This window comes from Grus americana, chromosome 8, assembly GCF_028858705.1.
Source record: "Grus americana isolate bGruAme1 chromosome 8, bGruAme1.mat, whole genome shotgun sequence".
In the NCBI taxonomy this organism is placed as follows: domain Eukaryota; kingdom Metazoa; phylum Chordata; class Aves; order Gruiformes; family Gruidae; genus Grus; species Grus americana.
This window is the reverse complement of record NC_072859.1, coordinates 9,256,703-9,269,660: the sequence shown is the minus strand read 5'-3', so window position 1 is coordinate 9,269,660 and position 12,958 is coordinate 9,256,703. Positions and strand designations below refer to the sequence as shown.

At 55.5% G+C, this 12,958-nt stretch overlaps 1 protein-coding gene across 1 annotated transcript in view; it reads right to left on the bottom strand.

Moving 5' to 3' along the window:
- Positions 1–1,068: 1,068 nt before the first annotated feature.
- The window catches only part of TMEM121 (transmembrane protein 121), a 37,785-nt gene continuing 25,895 nt past the window's right edge, over positions 1,069–12,958 (bottom strand). Inside the window, exon 2 of the mRNA XM_054833669.1 lies at positions 1,069–3,660. Within this exon, the coding sequence (XP_054689644.1) occupies positions 2,074–3,012 (939 nt within the window). The 5' untranslated portion in view covers positions 3,013–3,660 and the 3' untranslated portion in view covers positions 1,069–2,073. The remainder of the gene's footprint in view (positions 3,661–12,958) is intronic.

Below are 12,958 nucleotides of genomic sequence, written 5' to 3'. Positions count from 1 at the left end.
CCGGGTGACAGCTGTATAACAAAGGCTCATAGATTAACTACCTAAAAGAGTGGCAGAATGTTATTAAATACTTGGGAGTTAATTGTACCCATATTAATCGCATGTATTTTAATGGCACCAGTAGAGATGTAATATGCAATTCCATAGGTATTCCAGAATAATTTAGCAATTTAATTAATTTCTGCTAATACCTTTTAAATCACCTGCCCTCTTCCTCTCATGTTGGCTGAAGGAAAGGAGAAGGAAACTTTTCCAGTTAGCAAAATCTAGTGCAAACTCACTTTTGTTGGCAAAAATATCGTTTTATTTCTCAGCGGATTTATTCCTGGTGGAGAAACTCATCCCAAAGTCATCCCGGGGTGACAGGGGGGGCCAAAGAGAGTTTGGCAGGGCTGTGATTGGCTGGCCCTAAATTCGGAAGGCTGGATCAGGGCTGGGTGAAGTGTTCTGGACAGATCATGATGGGCTGAAGAGATGGAGACTAAAATGATTTGTGGATTTAGGTCAAATTCGGTAAGCGAAGCCAGGAGAAAATGTGGAAGAGAAAGGGAAACAGCATCAGGCATTGTATTCCGTCTCCTCAAAACTAAATGTTTGGTTTAGAAAAAGGAAAAATATCCCATTTCAGCATGTTTGAGATGCAGCTTTTCTGCTTTACTCCCTTGTGCCTCTCCCCAGGTGACAGCAGCTGAGAGGTGCCCGAGCCCCTGGGGCAGCCTTTCAGCTGGAAAAACTATTTATTTGCTTTCTGCAGGGCCCTTCACGAGTGCAGCACCTCGGGACGGCGCTTGGGGGGCCAGGGGAGGTGGATACAGGAGGAGACGAGTGATTTGGGCTGTACGGGAGCTGCCCCCCGAGCTGCCCCCCCTCCCTCCCCACCCTGGCAGAAAAGAGACCACCAGAAGCCATTGCTCTCACGGGGCTTTTATTTTCCGGCTGGCCCTCGCCTCCCGCCCCGCTGCCCACGGCCGGCCGAGGAGACCCGTGTCCATCTCCGAGCCCAGCCGCCTTCCCCAGGGCAGCACATCCTTCCTGGCTCTTTTTTGGGTGGGTTGGTTGGTGGGGGGGTTTTTTTTGGGTTTTTTTTCGAAATATTTTATTTTAAAAATATAGTAGCTGTGGAAAGCAGCCCTCTTTATAAACGCTTGATGCCGGAGTGAAATGCATCGTCGCCATCCTTATTACTAAGCCCTCCTGGGTGCCTGTGCCTGCCTGCAGCAGTGCCCGCGGGGCCAGGGCGGCTGCACCGGCTGCTGCAGGCAGGGAGGCTTGCAACGGCAGGGAGAGAGAGGGAGAGACCCTTCTAAAAATAGAAATATTGTGCTGAGTTGTTTGGACTGAATGAAATACATAAAATGCCAGCATTAGATTAGCTTTAGTTTGTCAAATATTGCTCCCAGCAGAGTCGGTGCAGTGCGCTGGTGGAGGCGCAGTCCCCCTCGTCCCGGGGCGGAGGAGCCATGCCATGCCGGCCCCCGGCCCCGCTCCCCGCCGCAGGGCTTGCTGCTCTCACCCACCGCCGATCAGGACACCGGTCCCCAGGGCAGCCCAGGAGCCCCCGGGAGCCGTTATAAATAGGAAACTGTAAACACAACCATTGGAGATAAGAGACATCTACGATCACAGGGTTTACTGGTTCAGATTCCCACCCTCCCCCCCAACCCATACACCTATGCCCCTGTCCCCACTCCATAAAAAGGTCTCGGTAATAAAATCTTCGTTCCAGGCTTGGAGTAAAGGTGAGGTGCTCGAGGAGTAAAAAGGGACATTGCAACCTTAGTGGTCTTTGCTTGGGAGGGGAGAAGGTGGTGGGAGGGAGAGAGAGGGTTAGCTGCTTCAGGTCCTTTGCAAGTTCATTTGGTTTGTCTGGAGCACTCCTAGGGTTATACCTGAGATGAAGACGTCTAGGGGACACTCCATAGCTCAATTAAAACGTAGTTGGTGTTTTGTGCCTACAAGAGCCCTCGCTGCCGGGATTTGTCTGTCGTGCTCGCCCCACGCAGCAAGAGAGCAGCATCCCTCCTCCGCTCAGCACGGGGCTATCTGAACCAACGCTCGGCTGGGGGTGATCCCTCATGTGTCGAGGATCTCGCTGGTGGGCGACGGCTCATGGGGGATGCCCTGTGCGCTGTGGATGGTCTGGTTGTGGGAGAGGGAGTTCTGCTGTAGCTCCAGGGCGATGGCGTTCTGGGGGAACTCCTTCACCTGCCGCTTGTACTCGAGGAAAGTGCACGCCTTGGTGGCGATCGCGATGATGTTCTTGCCAATAAAGATGGTGGAGACCCTGCTGTCCTGGAACAAGACCATGTTGATGGCCCGGATGAAGATGGTGACGATATTAATGGTGACCAGGCTGAGGACGGGGTAGAGCATCATTTTTTGCGGGGCAATGTGCTCCCCTTGCATGCTGATCTCACTGAGGGACACGCAAGGCAGGATCAGGAGGAGTATGTAGCAGTAGAAGAACATGAGCCCCTCTGCCCAGATGGGCAGGCCGGTCCTGTGTGGCTCCCACAGGTTGGCCTGGATGTCCAAGATATCCAGCAGGTCGAGGGCCACCCAGAAGAGGCGTCCCCTCAAGTCCTCTTTCTTCCGAAAGGTCCGTATGTACTCCATGCTGTCCAAGGCCACCAGCACCAGGTAGAGCCCCGGCACGCAGATGGAGAGGAGCAAGGTCAGGGCTTTCCTGGCCACCGTCTCCAGGTTCTTCTTGTCTGCTTTGTAATTCTGAAAGATGAAATACAGCTTGATCTCAAGCACGAAGATGTAGAGGAACCACAGGATCATGGCATAGCCCCGTTTGGCTGTCTTCACCTCAGCCCCCACCCACACTGCCACGTAGCGCAGCACAATGAGGAAGCAGATGTCCCCCACCAGCACGATGATGCAGACGCCGATCTTGCGGGGCCCCTGGTTCTGCTCCACCAGGTAGGCGTCCATGAAGGCCATGCTGGTCATGATGACGATGGTGGTCAGACAGACGTGGCGCTTGTCGGGCGGCGGCAGCACCATGGTGAGACGAGCGGCCCTCCCTCTGCGCCGGCACTAGGGGAGCAGTCCTGCCGGCGGGGCACGGGGGGACATCCACAGCGAGCCCGGGGACCAAGGGCTGCTCCGTCCCCCAGCCCCAGGAAGAGGTCCCCAGAGGAGCAGCGGTTCAGCTGGCAGCACCGCTGTCCCGGAGCTCCAGGCTGCCCCCGCAGACCCTGTCCCCAGCTCTTCGCCCTTCGCTGGCTGTGCCCTGCAGGCACCGCGGCTCTGCCCCCAGCCCGGGCTGGCCAAGCAGCCCAGCCCCAGGCAGCCTCTACCACCGGCAGCCAGGGCTCACAGAGGTGCAGGGCCTCCTGGAGGGATGTCCCTCCTCCGCGGCAGGTCCCCCATCGTTGTCAGGTTCTCCGGCGATCCTACAGCACTAACACACCTCTGGGCTCCAAGCCCCAAATCCAGGTACAGATCCCTGGGAACGCGGTAGGCGACCTGGCGGCAGGCGGACCTGGCGGCAGGGCAGAAGGGGAGCTCTGCTCTTCCCAGCGAGACCCCGCGCTCCTCCGGGGTCTGGGGTGTCCCGCTGTGTCCTCACAGGGAACCACCTTCACGCCTATCCCCACGGGGCTGTGCCGTGCTCCTGCTGCTCCCAGCTGTACGCGCACCCCTCCATCCCTGGAAAAGACAGGAGAATGGGCGTTAGGGTCCATCCACGTGCTGGCCATGGGATGGCGAGGACGACAGGCCCCCCCAGCTCCCACCACACCGTAGCATGAGCCAGACTCCTGCCAGGCACCATCCCACCGCGGGGGCACCCACCACTGTGCCCTCTGCGTGGCTTAATGCAAAACAGCTTTTTACTGAGGATGAACACAGCCGTGGAAACACGTGTGGAAACACGGCGTGCTGCCCGTATGCAGGCACTCTGTCCAAAACACCTTGGCGAGCTCAAGCCCTGGGTGCTCCTGCAGAGAAAGCAAGAGCACAACCCAGGTGGAAACAGGCAGATCCGCGAGCGCCCCATAACACCATGAATTCCTGCTGGGGCCGTGGTACCCCCAGCTCCAGGTGCCCCAGCCAGGCTGTGTCCTGGCTGCAGCGGGGAGAGGGACCCACGTGCTCTGTGGAGGTCCCAGCCTGGGGCCGGTCTGCAAAATCATGGCCTTGGGGTTTTACCAGGTACTGAGGAGGGGAACACTCCGCTTCCAGTGAGGAATAAATAAGGGTGAGCTGTCCGGAGAGGGCTCTGGGTTTTTTCTCACCGCTTGAGCAGCCGCCTGATGGGGTGTGAGGATGCCAGACCCTGCCCACGGCTGCAGCAGGGGAGGGGGTAAAGCAGCTCGCCAGGTGTGTGGCACGTCCCTCCTCGAGCAGGTGAGGTTAGAGCTGGCATGCGGGGCTTGGGCTGTCCCCAGCGTGGCAGGGGAGGGGGTGGCAAAGCTGTCCCTGGGGCGGCACGAGGTCCCAGCAGCTTTCTGGACTGGCTCAGCTGCTCACGGCCACAGCTCCTTCTCGCCACGCTGCGCCTGTGTAATTCATTTGTTAATCTTTCCTGTGCAGGGACCGCACTCCGGGGAAGTGAATAGGTCCCAGTGCGCTCAAGAGTATCAAACTGCTTACACAGAGTGGAGAAGATAGATAACGATCACAGTCAGATATGCCCATCACACGCTGCGTGACAGCCAGCCCTACGTGAGTAGCATCTCCCTGGGAGGAAAGTGCTTGACCCCACAGACCCCCCTATGTATCACCCCATCTTGCCCTGTGGAGCCTGGCCGTCGTGGTGACGCCTGCCCACAGATCCTCACCTCTCATGCAACCCATGCTTCACCAGCCCTGGAGATAACATCTCCTGGGTGTTGCAGCCACTGTGTCCGCGAGCACTCCTTACCCAGCCTGGCAGAGTTAGGCTGAGCCTAGACCTGGATTTGGAGGGCTGCGAAGGTGTTGAGCGGAGCCTCGCAGGGGCATGCGGTTTGGCTGCCCATCCCCTGGGGCCGGGGGGCAGCCCAGCTTGCAGGAGGGGGACCAGGACCCGGGGAGAACCCCAGGAGCTGCCGCAGGGACTCGGTGCCACAGCCTGCCCAGGACTCGGTGGCACCGCTTCTGCTCCCCACCAGCTGGCCTAAGGAAGACACGTGCAAACCTGGCCTCTCTCATCTTTTAGGGAGAGAGGCAGAGGCGGGGGCTGAAGGGAAGAAGCCAGGCCTCAGGCATTGTAAGCCATACTCACAATTTGCAAAGCCTGCTTTGCACAGGGAAGTGTAATTGCAGCTGCTTATGTTTATGGGGCCTCATTTAAATAAAAGCTGGATTCTCTCCTGCTTCAGGGAGAGAAGAAGAACAAAGAAGAAAAAGTGGGAAGCCAGATGAGTCAGAGCCAGCCCCGCCGTGTGCCTGAGTAGGTGGACACGGGGGATGCGTGTACCTGTGTCCTGGTTCCCAAAGGATGTGGCAGGTGAGGACGTGGTGCTCAGCAAACGTTAGCAAGGGACTTAAAAACTGCTGCCCCCCAGCCGGCACCCCCACATTGCTCTTCTGAGTCCACTGCTAGCTTCATGCACAGCGGGGAAAACTGGTGTGTTAAAATAATTTCTCAAGCAGGAATTGCTCAGAAAGAAACAAAAGAGATAGTGGGGGATTCACGAGTACCCCGAAATGGTGCTTCCCCGGCACGGCACTCACCACCAGCGCGGCTCTCTGCGACGTCTTGTAGCTGCCGTTTAGGGCTTCAATTTGTTCTTTCTTGAGGTTTCGGATAAAAATATACAGTCATTGCTGTAACTGCTTTTAAACTCATGCCAAGTTTTACAGGGGATTTATAGCCAAGGATGGATAATTCCAGATAAATTAGGTCTTTCAGGAGGGAATGGTGGGGTTTTTTTCCTTCCCCCTTAAGTATTTATGCCTTCAAAAGACAGCGGTTATTTAAAGGGCAGTGGGTGCATCACAGCACGTTAAGGTTAGGAAGCAGCTTGCTGTAAATCATTCCCCTCTTCCCCTCTGCGTTACACGCGCAGTCTGGGAAGCCGGGGGACGGCACCAGGTCCCAGCCCAAGCTATCCTCATGCCTACATGAAAGCACTCAGAAAACCCCCTGCCCTGCCTGTCGGTGAATACCCAGGGCACCGAAAGATATTAATTCATGGTGCTTACAACAGCAGCACACAAGTCTTTCGCTACCAGTGTCGAGCAGATCGTTTTCAGCAAAAAATATGCTCAAGCAGTGGATTCTTCCCTCCTGTCTGCTCCTGAACGATTCGTGGCAGCTTGGGACGGGTTTGATAAACATGTTCATTTGTTACGGTGACCTTTCGGAGCGGAGGAAGGGGATGGTGGGGCTGAGCTGAATCACAGGGCTCGAGCACTGCTTTCTCTTGGGTTAAATCCTATAGTACCCAGGGCAGGCACCTCTCTTGCCTTTTGCAAATAGTTTCCAAGCATTTGCTGCCGTACAAGCTCTTCTGATTATTTTCCCAGCTGTGCAATAGCTGGTATTTTCCCCATCTCTTGCAGCCCTGGTGCTATATGGAACTACGGAGGTCTCTGCCTATCCGTGGAGCAGAGCTTGCCCGTTTGAGTGATGTGTGACCATCCTACCAGGGAGGGGGCACGTAAAACTCTCCTCGGAGGACTATTTAAAAAAGCAGGTAGTTTGTAAACAGCCATTACTCTGGGAAATCTTGATTCATAATTTTTAAATGACTGCATTTGACAGTACATTCGGAAACCGCTTGAGAAACGTGCTGGATAAAGAAGAAAATGAGCATGTCAGATAGCCACAAGAGCACATCTGAGGCAAATATTTGTTTAGACAAGTATTTGCAAATTTTTTCTTCCTGAAGGAATTCTTGTAAATAAAAGGCAGCTCACCTGAACGTAATGAGCTCAGAGTGTTACGGATGCCAGCCAGCCAGGCTGGCAGCTTCCTACGGGAAGGGAACTAGCAGCCTTTGCATCCTGCTCGGTGCCAGGGCTCCCACGAGCAGGTATTGCAGCGCTGCGTCAGTCCTGGCAACTCTGGCCCTCCTTACAGGGACAGAATTCAACCCATAACCGCGTATTCCTCTCTACCACTATCCTACGCAAACAGCGCCGGTGCTTGCAGTGGAGCGTGCAAATGCACTCGGTAACAGCGACAGCAGCTTGCGATCCGCTGGTGAGACGCAGCCCAAGGGCAGCGTCCAGCCGCACCGGTGGGGGGCTGTGATCTCCTGGAGAGACCCGGGGGTCCCGCAGTGGGTCCAAACCCAACTGAAGGGCAGAGTTTGCACTCTTAGCTCTGCCCTGCTTACTGTGGCACAGAGCAAAAACGAGCAGCAGAGGTGCAGCCAGCCCCTGCCCTTGTTACTCTGGCGTCCAGCACTGGCTGGAAAGTTATTTCTTGGTCCTGTACCTGTTTTTCCCAGCCCTCCCAGCTGCTACAAAGCACCTGTGCTTACCCAAGGACGTGCGGTCACAGCTTTGCTTCACCACCAGCCCAGGCAGTTTAGAAGAAAATTAAACTGTGCTTTCCACCACGATGCCGGTGGTTCGTTGCAGTGTGATTAATTACCATTAGCTCTGCTGTTACCGGCGTCTGCAACCCAACAGCCACCCATCACCAGTGCCCTCCTGCGTCCTCTCCCACCTCCGCTCGCTGCCCGTGCCCAGCATCACCTGGCATGGCACCGGGTACCGCACCTGAGAACTGCGCGGGTGCAGGGGGCCGCCGGCATCCCCGCGCACCCGCACAAACCCATCTCCCGGGTCTGGGGAGCGTGTGGCCGCAGGCAAACCCGGAGGGCTTCTGGAGCTACTGTCAAAACACAGCCTCATTAATGCCAGCAGGCGCTTCCTGAACCCCGTCTCTACCTGGCAAATTAGTTTAAATAATTTAAGTGATTTGAATTCTGTCTATAAATAAAAGAGGGAGCGAGCGAGGCAAAAGTATACACAATGTGCTTCCCAGGTAGTTAGGATGCCGCATTGCTTAAAGCTTCATTTGCACTTTAATTGCTTTGATTTATTCCAGCTTTCCTGGATGTAAATCCGAAGCTCCCCTTCACTTAGTCCTTCAGCCCTCTGAAGAGCTGCTGCTCCACAAGCCCTTTCCCCGGCTAACAGTGCCCATCCTGCCGTGCCCGGTGTCACGGCACTGTCCCCAGCCTGGGGCGGGATGAGGCAATGGGCACGGCCACCTTTTGTAGGGACTGAAAGCCGGCTGCGGCAGAGCCACCCAGGTGACGGCATCGCTCTCCGGCAGCCGGCCGTGCTTCAGGGAGCAACTGAGCAACAGCCAAGCGACCTGCGCTCGGCAGAGGTGGGGCTGGGAAGCGGCTGTTGATTGCTTACGCTTTTTGTGACCCGCTGAATTATTTGCGAGCACCACGTAAGGACAGGGCTTACAGGGAGAGCAAATTCTCCTCTGACGGATGAACTGTAAAACATGCCGTCCCCGTGCCATCGCATTTTCCTGCCTCACCTTGCTGAAAATCAGTGCCGGTGGGTGTCTCGTTCAGCCTCGCTGACCTGCAGGCTGGGATTTCACCCGCCCCCCCCCCGGGGCAGTCCCTGAGGACTGAGGGAGAGGGGGATGCTCGTACCCTGGGGAATGGGGAAGGTTGCTTTGGGCAGCGGCTGCGCCCTGCCTCCTCCCAGGCAGTACTGGCATCTCGAGTGCATCCTGTGAAGGAAATGAGATTGAGGAAGATTGTTCCGGACCCTGCCCACTAATTGTGTCCGAAGGAGGAAACAGCCCGCTTGCTAATGATTACAGATAATTTACCGTGTAGGCACATCGAGAAACAAGGAAAGAGCTGCACACTGTTCCCAGAACCTGCCCAAAATAAACAGTGCGGCAGGGCTGGCAGAGGAAACCAGCTCCTGCTTCTACCAGTGAGGGCATCCACTGCGCTCTCACACTGCAAACCCCTCAGTTCCCTCGGGGGGTTCACTGCTTCCCCCCTTTCCCAAACAGAAACCCAAGCGGAAAGCATCAGACCTGTTGCCTGAGAAGGAAAAAAAAAAAAAAAAAATCACTCTCTTTTGATCACATCATTTTTATGACGAGGTGGGGAACTGCTGCCTGCCCAAAGCAGAGCCCTGCGCGGGATGGATGGCCTTTTGTGTTCGCAGCCCTGTCCCCCGCGGCCGTCCTGGCCAGGGCTCTCCCGCTGATGCAGCTGGCTGGAGCTGCCAGGAACATCTCCCCGTTCACAAACATGCAGAGTTTGATGATATTTGACAGATGTGTCAAAAAAAAAAAAAAAAAGAAAAAAAAGAAAAAAAGGCTTTTCAGATATTTTGGGTGTTTAAACATAGTGTTTAGAGAAGGTAAATGATTCATTTTGACTTGTACATAAAATGTTAAATTATAATACTATGTTTTGACACTACCAAAACAATTTATCATTTTCCCAGCAAAACGTGTTGTTCCTTTAGAGGAATTGCTTGGCGTTTCCAAGTTGGGTAGATTTTCAAGATTTCATTCTGATCTGGACCAAACCCCAGATTTAAGTGTCAAAATCCCCCGCGGTTTGTTGGTTTGGGCATAAAAGTCAGGGCCCTGTCTGGTTGCGTGTGCTTTTGCCACTGTGGGAGATGCACGTGGAGCTCAGTGCCCGTGGCGTGCAGGTCCTGCTCGTTGCGGTGTCCCCATCCTCTTCCCCCCATGGCAGGATCCCTGCACCCTCCTCTCACACCTCAGCAGAGCTTTCCGCGCTGGTCTTGGGATTTTTCCTCTCTCTGCTACCTCAGGGGGTCCTCCTGGACCTGTCCCACCCATAGGGACCTGCTCCTCCTCTGCCAAAGTCTATCAGCATCTTCCCCATGCCCCTGCCCTCCCAGCTCCCCTCCCGCCCCGGGGGTCCTGCAAATGCTGCGCCCAGCATCGGCTCTCCCGGCAGTGATACAACGTGCCCCTGCCAGGGGAATTTGACCCAATTATACTCCCTTTTTTTGTTTGTTTTCCAGGCTTTTCTCCACTTTTTCAAGACGCTGCTGGATTTTGTTTCGTCCAGCACGCTCCCAGCCCACCCCGCAGCATGCCGTCCGTAGATGTAACCAACACCCTCGCTGGTCCCCTAGCCAGGTTACCGGTGACAGTGCCAGTGCCTCAAGGAGGACCTGTCCCCTGCCTGGGAAAATATTTTGCTTTTGGCTGAAGGACCCATGTCATCCTTGTGCTGGGGGCAAAGCAGGTCACGCAGGCGACGAGGCACGGGAGCCCTCCTCCCCCAGGCACTGCAGGGTTGACATTTGCGTGCATTTGCACAAGTCATCTAACTAAAATATAGCAGTACACCACCAGCTTTGACCTCTGCTGGTACCTTCCTGGATAGATAGGCCTAACGCAACTGGTCACCAAGTTTCACCTGCAAGCAATGCCCAGGGTTTTGATTTTCTGTGCTACAAGTAGGCATAACTGCAAACACCAGGAGCAAGCCAGGCCAGGAGTGTAAAACCTGAATCCAATTGCAGTAGCTTGAGGCTGTACTTTTGTGCATGAATCACTGCTACGTCCTCAAATAACCTCATGTTATCGCTGTTGGGGGAAAGGAAAGTACGGAAGCAGTGCACAGTCCTCACAGGGATGCTTTCCCCCAGCGCCTGCTGGAAATCCCCAGCGATGGAGGATGGAAAAGCTCCCTGCTCTTGCTCATCCTCATCCTCACTCTCCTAAGTGCTGGCAGGCACACATTTTCCCGGGAGCGATGCTCCCGGCACCCTCACCCAACGCACCGGAGTGCTCTCAGCGCTGCTCGGCAGCTCTGGCTGTCCCTGGTCTCATCTAGGCATGATTGAGAGGGAGTCAGCTAATTAACAGAAGATGGAAGCTGGTGTGTGAAGCTATAAATAGGAGAGTGCTGGGAGTTTCCTGGTGTTAAAAGCATGCTTGCAGGGGAGGGGGCTGCTGGGAGCTCTGGGGCAGAAATCTCCCAGGGAAGAAGCATCTGAGGGCTGCAGGTGTCTCCCACCTACGTGAGACAGTGCAGGGATGATTCTGCAGTAGATGGGATGAGGGGCTGGCTTGCAGGCTCTCTTCTTCTAGAGACCTGGGCACAGAGGCACCCGCTGGTTTCTCTGACCTGGGGCCAGACTGGATGTTGGACTAAAGGCAGTAGCTGGGGGACCTGTCCTCTTACCTCCTCCCTCACCCGCATGGTGCAAGGAAAGGTTGTGGGCAGCAAGTGGTGGGTGGATATAAACCGGGGCAAGCTCAGGAGGGAAGAGCTGGGAGGCTGGAGGAGTCTGACTCCAACTGCAATCCTGGAGACCCCTGCGGCTTGATGCTGAAGGTACTGAGCGCTTTCTGGGAGGTGCTGTGCCAGCCCCCATAGGAAGCTCTGTGTTAGGGTGGAAGGGCAGCAAGAACAACAGCGTGTGTCCTGCTGCCACCAGCTCCCCCCTCGTGTCCCCCAAGCAAGCAGAAGAGGGTCTGGGTGCTCAAGGGGGGGTGTAGGTGGGGAGGCACCCCTGGAGGCCTGCCAGCCCCCAGAGACAGCTCCTGCACAATGCAAGGGGTCACCCCTGCCCCCCCAGCAGCAAGTGGGGAGAGACAATTACACCCCTGTTATTCCTCCTCTGCCCTGGGCACGGGGTTAATGGCGGTGGGATGAGGCGGGCAGCATGCAGAGCACGAGATGGGCAGTCTGCTGCTGCTGCCATCAGTCTGGCCTTTGATTAAGACTGATTGTTCTACTCTTAATTAACACAAGGCAGCTGCTGGCCATTCTGGTGGAATGGAGGAGCAGAGCCCAGAGATGGAGATAAAAGGAGAGCGTGTCCGCTGGCTCGTCGAGCTTGGCAAAGCTGCCCTCTCCCCAGCCACGTACCCGGGCTGCGTGCAATGCCACCTCCAAACCTTGCTGGGGAGCTTCCCCCCCACCCCGCAACGCCAGGATTCAGGTGCTGCGTGAGCTCATGGGGGGATCCGGTTAATCCCTGGGGTAATTTTGCTGCCGTCTGTTCTCCTTGAGATGGTGTTGCTGACCATGCCTGGCTGGCTACCACAGGGTTTATTCCCCCATCTACTCCTGAGAGGAGACCTTCCTGAGACAGAGCTCTCCTGTGACAACAGATCTCGTCCTCTGGTGATGCCTGGCATGCTGCTGCTCACCCAGGCCTAAGCAGCCATCTGCCCTGCACGGGGTGACGGGCTCCCCCGAGAACAGGCATGGAGCTGCTCAGCCTGTTGAGTTTGCAGCCGAGCCAGATGAGAAGGCATCTCAGGTATTTTTTTTTTTCCCCCCTAGTGAAGTGACTGGTGAGCAGGCAGCAGGGCATGGGTGTATCCCAGTAAAAGCTTCACTGAAAACATCATGTCTTTTTGCTGAGTTCAAGTGCAGCAAAGCTCACCTCAAACCTCGGCAATGAAAGGACAGTGAGCAAGGGAGAACAAGCGGGTGATTTGCAAAATCAAGGAAACTTTGCCTTGCCACGCACTCGGTGAATTTATTTTGGCAAGGCAAAACGTTAATTATTGATGGCAATAGCTCACCACCGGTCATCATGAAACCTTAGCAGGATGAGAAGTCCCAGTGGCACATCCTCCAGCAGACAACTATTAACTTGCCTGGTCTTAAATCATGGCTGAGTCACAGTAGGGGGTTGGTGGTGCCACAGAGCTGGAGATGGGCCTCAGTGGACTCTGCTCTCCATCATTTAAGTCCATGCCACCGCCAGATCCTTCTGGAACAGGCGCTCTGCAGGACAGTGTGCCGGCAGGTCACAGTGCTTGTTAGGCTCAGGACAGCAGGCAGATGTGGTTGGAACTCCATGTAGGCACCAAACTCAGGGTCACCCTCCCCATCCTGTGTGTGCCTCAGCCTCTGGGGTGGGGGCCACGCTGGCATCTGCTGCTCTGACATCACTTTGGAAATAAACATCGCACACATCTCGACGCAGTGCAAGAAAAATAATGCCAGCCCAGAGGTCGCCAGGGAGACATTCCTCTTCCTCTGGTTTCCAGCCTTCCTTCTACCAGCCATCT